The sequence below is a fragment of the Dermochelys coriacea genome, chromosome 1, assembly GCF_009764565.3.
Source record: "Dermochelys coriacea isolate rDerCor1 chromosome 1, rDerCor1.pri.v4, whole genome shotgun sequence".
Taxonomy (NCBI): domain Eukaryota; kingdom Metazoa; phylum Chordata; order Testudines; family Dermochelyidae; genus Dermochelys; species Dermochelys coriacea.
Window position 1 is genome coordinate 209311710 of NC_050068.2, and position 16973 is coordinate 209328682.

The following is a 16973-nucleotide window of genomic DNA, read 5'->3' on the forward strand; positions in this document are numbered from 1 at the left end:
GACCATTACTCCTCGTTCTGTCATCTGCTACCATTGAGAACAGTCTAGAGCCATCCTCTTTGAAACCCCCTTTCAGGTAGTTGAAAGCAGCTATCAAATCCCCCCTCATTCTTCTCTTCTGCAGACTAAACAATCCCAGCTCCCTCAGCCTCTCCTCATAAGTCATGTGCTCTAGACCCCTAATCATTTTCGTTGCCCTTCGTTGTACTCTTTCCAATTTATCCACATCCTTCCTGTAGTGTGGGGCCCAAAACTGGACACAGTACTCCAGATGAGGCCTCACCAGTGTCGAATAGAGGGGAACGATCACGTCCCTCGATCTGCTCGCTATGCCCCTACTTATACAACCCAAAATGCCATTGGCCTTCTTGGCAACAAGGGCACACTGCTGACTCATATCCAGCTTCTCGTCCACTGTCACCCCTAGGTCCTTTTCCGCAGAACTGCTGCCGAGCCATTCGGTCCCTAGTCTGTAGCGGTGCATTGGATTCTTCCATCCTAAGTGCAGGACCCTGCATTTATCCTTATTGAACCTCATTAGATTTCTTTTGGCCCAATCCTCCAATTTGTCTAGGTCCTTCTGTATCCTATCCCTCCCCTCCAGCGTATCTACCACTCCTCCCAGTTTAGTATCATCCGCAAATTTGCTGAGAGTGCAATCCACACCATCCTCCAGATCATTTATGAAGATATTGAACAAAACGGGCCCCAGGACCGACCCCTGGGGCACTCCACTTGACACCGGCTGCCAACTAGACATGGAGCCATTGATCACTACCCGTTGAGCCCGACAATCTAGCCAGCTTTCTACCCACCTTATAGTGCATTCATCCAGCCCATACTTCCTTAACTTGCTGACAAGAATGCTGTGGGAGACCGTGTCAAAAGCTTTGCTAAAGTCAAGAAACAATACATCCCCTGCTTTCCCTTCATCCACAGAACCAGTAATCTCATCATAAAAGGCGATTAGATTAGTCAGGCATGACCTTCCCTTGGTGAATCCATGCTGACTGTTCCTGATCACTTTCCTCTCCTCTAAGTGCTTCAGGATTGATTCTTTGAGGACCTGCTCCATGATTTTTCCAGGGACTGAGGTGAGGCTGACCGGCCTGTAGTTCCCAGGATCCTCCTTCTTCCCTTTTTTAAAGATGGGCACTACATTAGCCTTTTTCCAGTCATCCGGGACTTCCCCCGTTCGCCACGAGTTTTCAAAGATAATGGCCAAGGGCTCTGCAATCACAGCCGCCAATTCCTTCAGCACTCTCGGATGCAATTCGTCCGGCCCCATGGACTTGTGCACGTCCAGCTTTTCTAAATAGTCCCTAACCACCTCTATCTCTACAGAGGGCTGGCCATCTCTTCCCCATTTTGTGTTGCCCAGCACAGCAGTCTGGGAGCTGACCTTGTTAGTGAAAACAGAGGCAAAAAAAGCATTGAGTACATTAGCTTTTTCCACATCCTCTGTCACTAGCTTGCCTCCCTCATTCAGTAAGGGGCCCACACTTTCCTTGGCTTTCTTCTTGTTGCCAACATACCTGAAGAAACCCTTCTTGTTACTCTTGACATCTCTTGCTAGCTGCAGTTCCAGGTGCGATTTGGCCCTCCTGATATCTTTCCTACATGCCCGAGCAATATTTTTATACTCTTCCCTGGTCATATGTCCAAGCTTCCACTTCTTGTAAGCTTCTTTTTTATGTTTAAGATCCGCTAGGATTTCACCATTAAGCCAAGCTGGTCGCCTGCCATATTTACTATTCTTTCGACTCATCGGGATGGTTTGTCCCTGTAACCTCAACAGGGATTCCTTGAAATACAGCCAGCTCTCCTGGACTCCCTTCCCTTTCATGTTAGTCCCCCAGGGGATCCTGGCCATCTGTTCCCTGAGGGAGTCAAAGTCTGCTTTCCTGAAGTCCAGGGTCCGTATCCTGCTGCTTACCTTTCTTCCCTGCGTCAGGATCCTGAACTCAACCAACTCATGGTCACTGCCTCCCAGATTCCCATCCACTTTTGCTTCCCCCACTAATTCTACCCGGTTTGTGAGCAGCAGGTCAAGAAAAGCGCTCCCCCTAGTTGGCTCCCCTAGCACTTGCACCAGGAAATTGTCCCCTACGCTTTCCAAAAACTTCCTGGATTGTCTATGCACCGCTGTATTGCTCTCCCAGCAGATATCAGGAAAATTAAAGTCACCCATGAGAATCAGGGCATGCGATCTAGTAGCTTCCGTGAGTTGCCGGAAGAAAGCCTCATCCACCTCATCCCCCTGGTCCGGTGGTCTATAGCAGACTCCCACCATGACATCACTCTTGTTGCACACACTTCTAAACTTAATCCAGAGACACTCAGGTTTTTCCACAGTTTCGTACCGGAGCTCTGAGCAGTCATACTGCTCCCTTACATACAGTGCTACTCCCCCACCTTTTCTGCCCTGCCTGTCCTTCCTGAACAGTTTATAACCATCCATGACTGTACTCCAGTCATGTGAGTTATCCCACCAAGTCTCTGTTATTCCAATCACGTCATAATTCCTTGACATCACCAGGACCTCCAGTTCTCCCTGCTTGTTTCCAAGGCTTTGTGCATTTGTATATAAGCACTTGAGATAACCTGTTGATCGCCCCTCATTCCCAGTATGAGGCAGGAGCCCTCCCCTCACAGACCTTCCTGCCTGTGCTTCCTCCCGGTATCCCGCTTTCCCACTTACCTCAGGGCTTTGGTCTCCTTCCCCCGGTGAACCTAGTTTAAAGCCCTCCTCACTAGGTTAGCCAGCCTGCTGGCAAAGATGTTCTTCCCTCTCTTCGTAAGATGGAGCCCGTCTCTGCCCAGCACTCCTCCTTCATGGAACACCATCCCATGGTCAAAGAATCCAAAGCCTTCTCTCCGACACCACCTGCGTAGCCATTCGTTGACCTCCACGATTCGACGGTCCCTACCCAGGCCTTTTCCTTCCACGGGGAGGATGGACGAGAACACCACTTGCGCCTCCAACTCCTTTATCCTTCTTCCCAGAGCCACATAGTCCGCAGTGATCCGCTCAAGGTCATTCTTGGCAGTATCATTGGTGCCCACGTGGAGAAGCAGGAAGGGGTAGCGATCCGAGGGCTTGATGAGTCTCGGCAGTCTCTCCGTCACATCACGAATCTTAGCCCCTGGCAAGCAGCAGACTTCTCGGTTTTCCCGGTCAGGGCGGCAGATAGATGACTCAGTCCCCCGGAGGAGAGAGTCCCCGACCACCACCACCCGCCTTCTCCTCTTGGGAGTGGTGGTCGTGGAACCCCCAACCTCAGGACATCGCATCTCATGCCTCCCAACCATCTTTACAGTAAGCCATTTAATGCGTTTTGTTGTACTGTGCTCTACCCGGCCCTGCTCTTTTGTGGCCTAATAGGAATCGTGCAGTGATTGCTTTACATATAGAAACATAACACTGTCAATACATCTATTAATTTTATTCTATAGCTTATTCTATGAGTTGTGTCACATTGTCAGTAACAAGTAATTGGTTGCTTTCATACCTGTTAAGCACTTGGTAGCAGATGTTGCAAACAAATAAAAAAGAGTTATGTTTTAAATAACAGACATTTATTTGTACAAGAATTCAGTGAAAAAAAACTTGAAATTTTAAAATAAATATATTTAAAATAAACTTACTAAAACTTAAATGAACAGAACAGAACTTATGAAGGGGAAAGAACATTCATGCCTATTTCAGCTACATCTACACCAACCATCACTTTCACAGGTAAGTGTATGTGAAGCTGTGATTGTCTTTAGTGTCCCGCGGGGTGGAGTGGTAGAAATAGTGAGGTAGCCCTGGATGCCATGTGGAATGTTGAAGGGGACAGGGGATATAGGAAGGTCCCAATATTGAGTTCTCAATCGGCTGCAGAGGGAGGCGAGCATGGGATTCTCGAACATGCAGGTCCACCAGAGTCTGTAGTATCTGTGTTTGCTGCCTGAGAAGCCTGATTATGTCCTGGTGCATCTCCCTCTCCTTTTCCTGCACCTTCCTCCTCTCCACTCTTTCCTTCTCCAGGCTCTCCCCAATGTTCATCCTGCAGTCCCTGTGCTCAAAGTCCAGTGCAGCACTGGCTTGAAGAAGCTCAGTGAACATGTCATCCTAAGTCCTCTTCTTTCTCCTCCTTATCTGGGTCAGGCATTCTGCAGGTGTGGAGAGGAAGACCCTCAAGGCTGCAGCAGCTGCAGATAAACACACAAAGTTACCGCTGTCATTATAGTCCCTATGGAAACTGAAATTTAAGATGCAGAACTTGCTCCCCTAAAGTTTCAAGAACTACAAGTTCATTTTCACTTCTGGTTGGGATTGCTTGTGCATGGCAAGAGTCACAGCATTAGTCACGGTGAGTATGGCCCACTAAAGATTAGGGAAATGAGGAGAGAATTTCTCAGTTGCATAAAACTACTAATATAGGGCGTTGGCACTGAATACTGGCACCGTTTTCCACAGGTGGTGGTGATTTTAGCTGATATCTCACTCCTGATGGTAACAAAGGCACAGAGAACACAGCTGCTGCTGGCATCCTGAAGCCACTTGTGTCCGTATACTGCTAGGCTGTGTATTGCAATGGTACCTGCCAATGTTATCACTGAGTACTGTGGGAAATCATCTTACCACAGAGGAAGAAATAAGGCTGCCATCCCTAGAACCCTTTGGCAAAGTATAGCAGAACACCTCTGTGAAAATTTTATAGAGATCGCTCAGAAGGATTCAAGGGACACCCCTGTGTACATAAACAAACTGGTCTGCATGCTCTGTCTCCCTGCACCTAACTCTAGAGGGGACTGAAAAGCAGATAGCAACTCTACTTCTCTTGGTTCTTCTAGCATGAGTAAATTAATGAAAAGTCAAAAGCTGTGTCCTGCTATTTTGAGGGGGCCATCCCTGGAATGGAAAATTTATGTACATGCTTACCTGAGGTTCCTTCCCCTGCACTGGGTTTGCCCATGTTCTATTGGCAGGACTGGCTGGTCTGCAGTGGAGTAAAAAACAGGTCCTAACTTGCTGTCCAGCTGGATCCAGTTGCCTGTCCCCCATCCTCCTCCTTTTCCTTGTCCACCCCCATCCTCCTTTCTGTTCATAGCAAAGACCTGTGACTTGGGCTCCATGGAGATATTGACAGTGTTGTGATGGGTGGGTGGGCAAAGCTCTCCAGCGAGTATGGCATGCAGGTCGTTGCAAAAGTGGCAGGTCTGTGGCTTGACACCGAATTGTTTGTTGGCCTCCCTGGTCTTCTGGTATGCCTGCTCAAGCTCCTTGGCTTTCACGCAGCACTGCTGCTGGTCCATCATGCCACTTCTCCTGCATACCCTGAGCACAGCCTCTTCTCCCCACAGGCCCAGGAATTCCAATATATCGTGTCTCCTCCAGGCCGGAGCACATCTGTAGCGTGTAGCTGGCATGGCCAGCGAGGCAGTTGCACACAACAGCCGAGAGCTGCTAGGTATGCTCTCCTAGCTAGGCAGTCAGGGAAAGGAATTTCAAAAATCCACAGGGCTGTAAAAGTGAGGGGTGGCTTCCAGTCTACGTGACCCCTGGGCAGTGGAGTTCACAATGGGGACCAGAGCAGTTAGTGTGGACAACTGCTGGAGGACCGTTAGGATTGACAAAGGTAATGCAGTGTTCACATGCGTGCCATGCCAACCTCTGTACATAAACCTTGGCTCAACACCACTCTGAGAAATGGTGTTACTATGTCTGAATAACAGGCCACTTACTCAGTCGGAGACAAATTGAAGTGTAGTCACATGTACAACTGGGTTGAAGCAAGACTCCTTATATCAACATAACTTGTCGTATAGACCAGGCCTAAGAGTTAGGTTGCTTCCCAATTAAAGTGGGATAAGATGCCAGCTAATTAAAAAAAGAACTTTTGTGTGTCAATGTAAGAGCGTTTATGATGAAAAACTAAAGTTTATCTATATGGAAAAAAATTTCCTGTGTAGACAAGCCCTTAGCATTTATAAGTTAATGAATAAGTTTATTAACTGAAATTAATTAAAATGGGTTCTTTAAGAAATTTATTATCAGTTGTCTGACTTCTTTTTAATATCTGGAATAATTCATAGATTTTAAGGCCAGAAGTGACCATTTTGATCATCTACTCTGACCTCCAGCATAGCACAGTGATAGAATGTGACTCTGAATGTCCTCAAGCCCATTACTTTAGGTTGAGCTAACACTAATGGAAAAATGAAAACTCTTCAAACTCCAAAATACAGTTAAAACTAACTGAAATTTTATGCTGGCTGTATTTGAAGGCAGTGTTTTTTGTTTTTCTTTTTTGGTTGATCACTTTTGCCATTAGTTTCATAAATGACAGTTTCTCATTCTACTTCAGAAAATTTGACTGTGAACTGCCCTCTTTCAGAATGGCTGCTATCTCCAACTGTTCTCAATGGGATTGAGGCCACATGCTGTGCTTAGCCAAAATGGCCACTCTCTCCATTCACTGACTTTTCATAGTCCTTTCTTCCATTTCCTGATAGCATAGGGAGACACCATCTTCTATGAAGACAGCTTGGTTTCACTTCCACAGGAAACGATCGGAGCCAGTACCTGTTTTGTAAGAAGGCATCTTAACAAAAGGTAGCCTCTGGCCTTAGGCCCATTAAAAACAATGGGAAATGGTGGCCATTTTGTAATGTGACTCATCATGTTTCTGTTAAGGAGATTTTATTCTTCAGCCTCTGATGACAGATACATTTTCCGTTATGAAAATGACAGCAAAAATAACTATTAATCTGAAATATTTATTTTAAAACGGTCACCCACTGCACTAGATCTACTCAACAGAGAGGACAAGAGGGAATAGAAAACTTGCAGTGTGTATCAACAGTGGACAGAAACTAGGACTTTTGTGTGCAGGGGAGTATAGAGAACAGTAGGGAGGAAGAAAATGGGATATATTCCTGCTGACTTGCACTGCTCTTGCAATGCAAAGCAGCTGTAAACCTAGTTTAACTGGCCAATATGCTCTGGCTGCTTTGTGTTGCTCCAGAACAGCCTAAAGCAGCCAAAGTGTATCTGTGAATCAGACTCTAACAGTTACACATTTTTAATGATTTCCAGTTGATACCACATAACTACAATCATTAGATGAATCTCAGAAAATCATTACTTTTGAGTTTCTTGTTCAGCATTCATGTTGAAATTTTTAATAATTTCAAAAAACAATCAAACATCCATATGGAAATTCCCAGACAAAAATGATGTGAACGTGGAGTTAAGGTTCATAACGCTTGACAGTAATTTAGGGTAAAATATATTACAGAGATGTTGTGATTATCCCAACCCAAACATTACAAACCCAGGAAATTCAGAGTTAAGTTTCTAAGTTCAAAGAGATGAAAAAAATTGCAAGGTATGGAAATGCACCATAGGGCACTGGTTCTCAACTGGGATCCATGGCTGAAACCTGGTGCGCAAAGTCCTGGCACCCAGCCATTCTCTGCACCTTCCCCCGCAGAGCTGAAGCCAGGAGCCGTGAGGCCAAAACCATGAGCCTCAGTGCCCCACCCCCTCCAGGAGTTGAAGCTGGGAGCTGGGCCCCTGCTCCGGGGCTGAAGCCAGAAGCAGCGCAGGGCTGAAGTCCCGAGCCCCAGTGCACTCCACCTTAGGCTGAAGCCAGAATCGGTGGGGCTCAAGCCCTGACTCAGGCAGAAGCTCTGAGCCCATGGAAAGAGTTAAGGGGGCACAAGGGTGTTGCCCCCCAAAACTACAGTGCCTTACCCAGAGTGGGGCAGTCCCAGGGGCAGCTCCACTCCCTCACCTTCTCCTCTCCCCCAGTCCTCCTCAAGCTCTGCCCTCCAGCCAGGATGTAGTCAGAGGGGAAGCTGGAGCCAGGCTGTGTGGGGCAGCTGTTTCTCTGGCTGGTGGTGCCACGGAGCAGGCAGCCATGACATTTCCGTCTGCTGCTGGTGGCCAGGGTTGCAGCTGCTCCTCAACTCCCAGCCCCCTTTGACTGCTCACACAGCCTGTAAAACCTGCCTGGGCAGGGGACCTGGCCCTTGGGCCAGCAGAGCTCTTGGGGAGCAGCCACTACAGGGGGAGCCCTCCTAGCACATATCCCCTAGCTACCCATCTCCCTGCAACCTGAACTACCCCCCTGCCTGCACACAGCCCCTAGCTACCTCCCTGGCTGCACACAGCCCCTAGCTATCCCTCTGGCTGCACCCAGCGTTAAACCCCTCACTACACGCAGTCCCCAGCTACCCCTTGTCTGCACCCTAAGCTTTCAAACTTTTTGAGCTGAGTCCCCCCTTTGAGTTATATGTCTTGATTGCATCCCTCCACAACCCAGATAGGGTTGGTGGCCAGCTGAGGTGAGTCAGGGAGTGGAGGTGGTACTTCCTCCCTGGACCCTGCTGTGCGGAGCTGGCTCGAGGCCTGCCAGCCCTTGCCACCCCAAAATAGAAGTCAACCTACACCTATGCATGCCTAAGGGTTCCATTCCTGGCCCAGAGTCCTGAATCTCCCTCTTCCACCCCCGCTGGGCCCTGGAGTTTTTATAGCATGTTGAGGGGCCCTCAGAAAGAAAAAGGTTGAGAACCCCTGCTATAGGGCATCCAAACAACCTTAACTTCATCCCGAAGAAATAAAGGAGGAAAACAAAAGAGAAAGAACAAAATCTAATTGTCTTTAAAAATCAGTTTGATTTAATCTGAAATCACAAATATTAAAATGCCTTAATCATATGCTCATTGTGTGGTGTCATGGGGTAGAGTTACGGTTATTTGGGTGCCCTAAATTGTTTATATCCATACCTTAGCATATTTGGATATCCATACCTTAACATATCTGAATTTCCTGGATTTATAGTGCTTTTTTTTGGAATAATTACAAACATCTCTGTAATATACTTTACCCTAAATTACTTTTATGTACTCTCAAACTTAGCTCCCTCTTAATGTAGTTGTCTTAGAATTTAGAATGTTTTGAGGCTACATTAAACTGGAATAATGACTGTGAAACCCAGGGTGCTACACAATAAATAAATAAAGTACATACAAACGTTAATTAAAAATGTAATTTAAAAATATAAATGTGAGATGACTTAGTCAGAGAAGGACATTATATGTAACCATCAGTCAAGACTCTTCTTCCAGTTACATCAATGTAAATCAGGAGTAACTCCACTAACTCAGCAGATTTACATCAGTGTGAAACTGGTATGATTGACTGGATAATCAGTCCCTTCATCTTTACAAGTATTTTGAACCTCTGCTGAGAAAAGTGTGGCCAACACACAGCCCACTTTTATTGTTATGTGCCATAACAATTTTTGGTTTAAAACTAAGACAAAAGAAAATCTGTTACCTTTTCAGATTCACCATTGCCCAGGGAATGCCTGTTGGTGTGTTAAATGCCGGAAGGAGCTTTCCTGCCAGCTGCACTGCTTTGAGCTTGAACACCTGTGACGGTAGACAGAAGGATGAATTTCTAACAAACCTGGGGTTTTTTAGCTTATTATAAATTAAAGAGAGATTGGCACTTTAAAACATATACATCCCCCTGATCCCATTAGGAAAACTTTAGATGATAAAAAACAAAGTTTTTTCTGTTCTCTTTTCACATTTATGATTTAATTTTTACTTGTTCACTTTCCACATTTCACTGAGATTTGAACATGAAGTTTCAATTTTGTGCTTTCATGCTCAGCAATGCTGCTCCTTGGATACACACTGAAGAATATGAAAAAAATCCTATTACTATTATTTGCAGTGTTGTTGTAACCATGTTGGTCCCAGGATATTAGACACACAAGGTGGGTGAGGTAATAGCTTTTATTGAACCAACTTCTGTTGGTGAAAGGCACAGGATTTCAAGCTTACACAGAGGTCACCTTCAGGTCTGGGAAAGATACTCAGACGGTCACAGAGACCATTAACTCCCAACTTCACCTTGAATAGTCTCTTGCGACCTGTTAACTCTTCATGCTTAACAATCTGTTCTACCTTGTATTTGGCAGTAACACTCTGAGTACCTTTCCCAGACCTGAAGAAGAGCTCTGTGTAAGGTCAAAAGCTTGTCTCTTTCACCAGCAGAAGTTAGTCCAATACAATATATCACCTCACCCACCTTATCTCTCAATTAATATTAGGTATTTGAAAACGCTTTCAAAAACAATCTTTAAAAAATTCTCAGCCTAAGATTTCTCCCTAAATCTGACTTCCCTGAAGGATTAATTCTGCTCAGTCTCTAGTCTAGGTCCCTCTGCCTCATAAGAATGATTCCAAACTATTTTCTATACGGCTGGAGCTAATAAAAGCCCACCTAACAACAGTCAACAGTAATTAATCTGCATCTTTATGCAGCATTCTAGAACCTGAATTTATGGTGGTTCACTATGCAGGGTTCTGGAACCTGTCACATTGTCACAGTATCTGTGGAAACCACACCAGAATCTATGCTTGTTCCATTTTGTATTATTAAATGGCAAGAAAAACTTAGTTAACCCAGAGTTAAGGTCCTAAAATTGATCCCTGTGAAACTCCGCTAGAAAAAAACCCATTTGGTGATGATTCCCCATTGACTACTACTTTTTCAGAGAAGTCAGCCAGTTCTGAATTAATTTAATATGTGCTTTATTGATACTGTAGAGTACTAATTATTAATATTTTAAACAGAATGTTTTTGGCACTGAGTCAAATGCTTTACAAAAGTCTAAGTGTATTCAATGGCAAAAAGCTACATTAACACAGAGTTAAGGTTGCTTGGTGGCATGTTGTCCCCTTACAGAATGCTGAGTTGAGCAAAATTTAAACTTTTGAAAAGCAGGAAACACTCAAAAAAGAAAAGGAGTACTTGTGGCACTTTAGAGACTAACAAATTTATTTGAGCATAAGCTTTCGTGAGCTAGCTCACGAAAGCTTATGCTCAAATAAATTTGTTAGTCTCTAAAGTGCCACAAGTACTCCTTTTCTTTTTTGCGAATACAGACTAACATGGCTGCTACTCAAACCACGAAACACTCAGTTAACATTTCATGGACAACCTTAACTTTGCCTTCTTTCAGAAGTGTCCCAATATGCCCCATTAACACACAGTCAGCCAGCCCCACAGTTCATGAAGTGTACCAGCTCTTCACCTCTTTTTACAATCCATTCCCTCTCACCCACAAGATTCCATCTAACACTATTAAAGGCGGGGAGGGGGGCTGCTCATGCTACTTTCCCTCTATGCTCTTTGAACAATGCCTCAATATGCACATACTCACCCTGGCCCATGGCATTATAAGAATCAGGAGGTTCCAGATTCCAGGGAAACACACACACACTTAGCCAACTCCCCAGAAAGAATATCACATGTGTACAATTTAAAAACCACTTCACAGCCTTTTACAACTTCCTTACACTTATTCACAAGATATTACCTCAACCTACATTTTGCTTAACCATGATTAAAGCATTAGAATCCTCTCATATTCCCGCTCACTGCTGACAACATCCTTTGTAATAAAAGCCTTATGCCCTGATACTGACAAAACCTACACAGTTCTGCATAGAAATAATGCATATTTGCATACTTGTGATGAAGTGGGAACGTGATGTGACTTTTGGCAGTAAAAATGTGCTGTTTTGGCAACAAAATACACCCACCCCGAAGGGAGACATAAGTCTTTTTCCTTTAAATTTTTGTCAACAAAGTGCCAGTGTAGACACCGTGCTTGATTTTATCACTTTAATTGGCCTCCAGGAGGTGTCCCACAATGCCCATCGTGACAGCTCTGGTCAGTAGTTTGAACTCCACTGCCCTGAAGCCAGGTAAACAACCATCTGCCCCTCCCCCTTAGAATTTCTGAAATTCCATTTCCAGTTTGCTTGGCGTGAAGAGCTCTCATCACATCTTCCCAAGTGACCATGGCAGGTTATCACAGCAAACGCTCTCCCGCTTGAACTACTGCAGAGCTGCTGGATCTGCTCAGTATATGGAGAGAGGAGGCTGTGCAGTCCCAGCTGCGCTTGACCCATAGGAATTGGGATACCTACAGGCACATTTATTGAGGCTTGTGTGAAAAGGGCTATGATTGAGAAATGCTGCAGTGCAGAACGAAGATAAAAGAGCTGAGGTAGGTGTACCATAAGATGAGGAGGCAAACCATTGCTCCAGTACTGCACCTAAGACTTGCTGGTTCTATAAGGAGCTGGACACTATCCTCAGTGGCAACCCCACCTCCACCGCCAAGAGCCCCATGAATATTTCAGCGGGCCTGGAGGGGGTGGAAAGAGGACCTAACCTGGAGGACGAATACACTGATGAAGAGGTGGAGTTAGACGACAATGTGGAGCTCCTGGAAGGGTCGCCTGGTGGAGCAGGCAGCCAGGAACTGTTCTCCACTCCAGAGGTGTCTAGCTAGTCTCAGTAGTTGCTCTCCTACAAGCAAACAGTAGGAGAGGAGATGCCTGGTAAGTGGCTGTGGTTTCTGTAGTGTGGAGATGGATGCAGGGTACAGAAGTGTAGAAGGCTGGCTGTGCTTCTGTGAGCTGGACATTTCCCTGTGTAGCTAACCAGTATGGCGGAACAGGGTGTTGATGCACGCTGAGATCTCATGGGAATCCTCCAGAGAGATCTCCAGAAAAGTTTCGTGGAGGTTCTCGGCAATCCTCTGCTGAACGTTCCGTGGCAGAGCAGCTCTGTTCCTTCCCCCATCGTAGGGAACTTTCCCGCGCCATTCGGCAATCACTTGTGCAGGGACCAAAGCAGCACATAGGCAAGCAGCATAGGGAGCAGGGCAGAAGCCATAAGCACATAGTAGATGTACCCTCATTTTCCTGCTTACCCTTAGCAGTGAGATATCTGCTACAATGACCTCCGCCTGTGGAAAAGTGTGGAAGAATCTTCGATTTTTCCCCCTAGTTGGCTGCACCACAACCCTTGCAGAGTGAGTGCTCTTTTCCCCATGTGGAGCGTTCCCCCCCAGTACTCACCATGCTTTGGGAATTTGCAGAGATGTGTGCTTGCCAAGGGTCAGTGAGAAAGTGATTGTTATGTTACAAAAGGTGTATTTTTCTGAAATGTTTCAATGCTGTGCATGAATCTAACAATCATGCTTCTGTGCATTATTCCTTGTGCTTGGCAGATGTGACCTTCAGGAACACCCCATACACACCAGCCGAGTGTGTCCGCCCGATAAGAAAGTGCCCAAGACAGAGAAAAGAAGACATGTTCTGGGAAGTACTGCACTCTTCCAGTGCAGAGAAAAGGGAACGAAAGGAGTGGAGGGAAACCGAAAGGCAGGACAGAAAAGAAAATCAGCAGTTTGTTAAGGATGTTAGTGAGCGGATGATTAAAGTCATGGAGGCACAAACGCAGATGCTAAAGTTCTTAATAATGCTGCAGACTGAGCAGCTCCATGCCAGCCTTTTCCAGCAGCACATTCAGAACTCTTTTCCATGCTCCTCCCCCCCCCCCCCAATTCCACCCGCACAGTCCTTTCCGGGACTTCTCGGTTTCCCCTTTGCTCCAGCCCCTCAGACAACTTTCATAATGATAGCTGGACCTACACACAGCACTGAAAATCTTCCCTTCCCTGGTACCTGCTTTCCCATCAAACATCTTTGTGTGTTGGTGTGTGTTGTTTTTTGTACAATAAAAGCAAAGTTTTTTAATGGTAACTCATCTTTATTTGCATCAGATGCATAAACTGCTGTAGCTCATAAAAGCTTATGCTCAAATAAATGTGTTAGTCTCTAAGGTGCTGCAAGTATCCTTTTCTTTTTGTGGATACAGACTAACACAGCTGCTACTCTGAAACTAATACATACACAGGCAGTTTATTCATGTGCTTGCTGGAATGTAAGGCCCCAAATGTTACCATTACTTTCTAGGAAAACTACACGTAATGTAACATTGCACCACCAACCATAGAGATATACATTACTGGTTCTCATTTTCAAAGTGTTGCCTCAAAGCCTCCCTGATTGAAATTGCCCCCTCTGGGCTCCTCTGATAGCCCTGGTATCTGGCTGCTCAAAATCAGCTGCCAAGCAGTCTGCCTCAACACTCCACCCCTGAGCAAACCGTTCACTCTTAGCTTCACAAAGATTATGCAACATACAACACACGGCCATGACCATGGGCATATTAACCTCATTAAGGTCTAACCTGTCATAAAGGCATCGCCAGCGTGCCTTTAACTGCCAAAGGCACATTCCACTGTCATCCAGCACCTACTCAGCCTATTGTTGAACTGCTCCTCACTGCTGTCCAGGTTTCCTGTGTAAGGTTTCATGAGCCATGGGTTGTAAGGGGTACACTGGGTCCCCCAGGATCACTATGGGCATTTCAACATCTCCCACCGTAATCTTCTGGTTTGGAAAGAAGGTCCCCACTTGTAGCTTTCTATACATGCCAGTGTTTCTGAAAATGCATGCGTTTTGCACCTTCCCGGATCACCCCATGCTGATGCCAGTGAAATGCCCACGGTGATCCACAAGCGCCTGCAACACCATGGAGAAGTACCACTTCCTATTGATATACTCCATTGCAAGATGGTCTGGTGCCAAAATTGGAATGTGTGTGCTATCTATCGCTCCTCCACAGTTAAGGAAACCCATTTCTGTAAAGCTGTCCACTATTTCATGCACGTTTCCCAAAGTCATGGTCCTTTGTAGCAGGATGTGATTAATTATTATGCATTAATGCCGTCCCAGTGGTCAACCTCCTGACTCCAAATTGACTCGCAACCGACCAGTAGCAGTCTGGAGTAGCCAGTTTCCAGACAGTGATTGCCACAAGCTTCTCTACCAATAGGGCAGCTCTTGTTCTGGTGTCCTTATGCCACAGTGCTAGGGTGAGCTCCACACACAGGTCCAGGAAGGTGGCTTTCTGCATCCGAAAGTTCTGTAGCTACTGCTCGGCATCCCACACCTGCATGACGACATGATCCGACCGTTCAGTGCTTGTTTCCCAAGCCCAAAAAGGACATTCCACCATGTTCAGCTGTTCTATGAATGCCAAAAGCAATCTAAAGTTGCTCCTATTCATAACACACAGCATGTCAGGCAACTGGGAGTCTTCTTCAATTAGGAACTTCGCAATTAACTGCACTGCCTTCCGCGATGTCTTAATGTCAGTTAACAGAACATAGGAGAGCAATGCGGGATCCACCCCTTCTCATAAAGATGTAGGGGTGCACAGCAAAGAAGGGCCATTGAAAAATGCCACGACAGAAAGACAGAAGCCCATCAAGTGCTGGAACAGAAAGCATTGTAATCATGGGACATTGAGCCAGGTCCCAAGATGTGCTGTGATCTGCTCCATCTTCCAGCAACACCTAGCAACAGAAGGAATCAAGCTGGACTGTGGTAACCACAGTGCAATGCTCACACTGTCGATGACAGTGCCCCAACTGTGGACACGCTCTACCGACTTTTATTATGCCCATTTCTGAGTGTCGAAATCACTTTTGTCAACAAAACTTGGTAGTGTAGACAAGGCCTAAGAAATGTAGGTGTGTGTGTCACCTCTCTGCCTGGGTAGAATAAATAGAGTCAGTAAGGAATTGACTGAAATCAATCCAAATCAACAAGGGGTCCAAGAGAAACAATTTGAGAAACAGGGATTGATACTCTCAGTAGGGAAGCTGAGCAGAGACCCCCACTCAAGAACAAAAGGGCTAAGAAGTGTGAGATGGGAGAATAAGTGAGGGCTCTGGAAAAAAACTGTGGGCTCTCTCACTAGGGAACTAACTAAGGAAGGAAGTCAGAGAGAGAGACAGACAGACACACACACACACATACACAGAGCCTGAAAATGGAGTTCACTACAGCTTCACCGATGAATTATGGCTAGACCAGAATGGACTATGCTTTAACCTTCATTTCTCTATGCTAACCTAAGGACTTCCAGTGCTGAGTTCCAGTTGACTCATAAATCCCAATCTGTTTTGAACATGCTGTTTGGGGTGTCACTGCAAATACTGAGTCAGGTGCATTAGTCCCTGAAGAGTACACAAGTCTCTAATGCTGATGACACTCATTAAAAAAATTACATGTTAATTAAATTTGTGACTGCTCTCCTTGGGAAAGAATTGTATCTCTCCTGCACTGCGGTTTTATTCTCATTCTACCATATATTTCATGTTATGGCAGTCTCAAATGATGATACAGCATATGTTGTTCAATTTAAGAACATTTTCACTGCAGATTTGACAAATGACAAAGAAGGTACCAATCTGAGATTTCTAAAGATAGCTACAGCACTCGACCCAAGGTTTAAGAATCTGAAGTGCCTTCCAAAATCTTAGAGCGATGAGGTGTGGAACATGCTGCAAGAAAGTTTTAAAAGAGAAATACCCTGATGAGGAAACTACAAAACCTGAACCACCAAAAAAGAAAATCAGTCTTCTGATGGTGATATGTGACTCACATGATGAAAAAGAATGTGTGTCGGTCCGCACTGCTTTGGATCGTTATCGAACAGAACCTATCATCAGCATGTAAACATGTCCTCTGGAATGGTGGTCAAAGCATGATGGGGAATACGAATGTTTAGCATATCTGGCACGTAAATATCTTGCAACGCCAGCAACAACAGTGCCATGTGAATACCTGTTCTCACTTTCAGGTGACATTGTAAATAAGAAGTGGGCAGCATTATCTCCATAAATGTACACAAACTTGTTTTTCTTCGTGATTGGTTGAACAAGAAGTAGGACTGAGTGGACTTGTAGGCTCAAAAGTTTTACGTTGTTTTATTTTTGAATGCAGTTATGTAAAAAAATTTCTCCATTTGTAAGTTGCACTTTCACAATAAAAAGAGATTGCATAACAGTACTTGTATAAGGTGAACTGAAAAATACTATTTCTTTTGTTTATCTTTTTTACAGTGTAAATATTTGTAACCAAAAACAATAATAAAGTGAGCATTGTACACTTTATATTCTGTGTTGTAACTGAAATCAATATATTTGAAAATGTAGAAAGCAACCAAAAATATTTAAATAAATGGCATT

The 16973-nt window shown here is 45.1% G+C and overlaps 1 protein-coding gene across 7 annotated transcripts in view; it reads right to left on the reverse strand.

Moving 5' to 3' along the window:
• Positions 1-16973, reverse strand: part of MAN1A2 (mannosidase alpha class 1A member 2) — a 297759-nt gene that overhangs the window by 99005 nt on the left and 181781 nt on the right. For all 7 annotated transcript variants that reach the window (XM_038396404.2, XM_038396395.2, XM_038396413.2 and 4 more), the window contains one exon: positions 9335-9429. In XM_038396404.2, coding sequence (XP_038252332.1) covers positions 9335-9429 — 95 coding nt within the window. The remainder of the gene's footprint in view (positions 1-9334; positions 9430-16973) is intronic.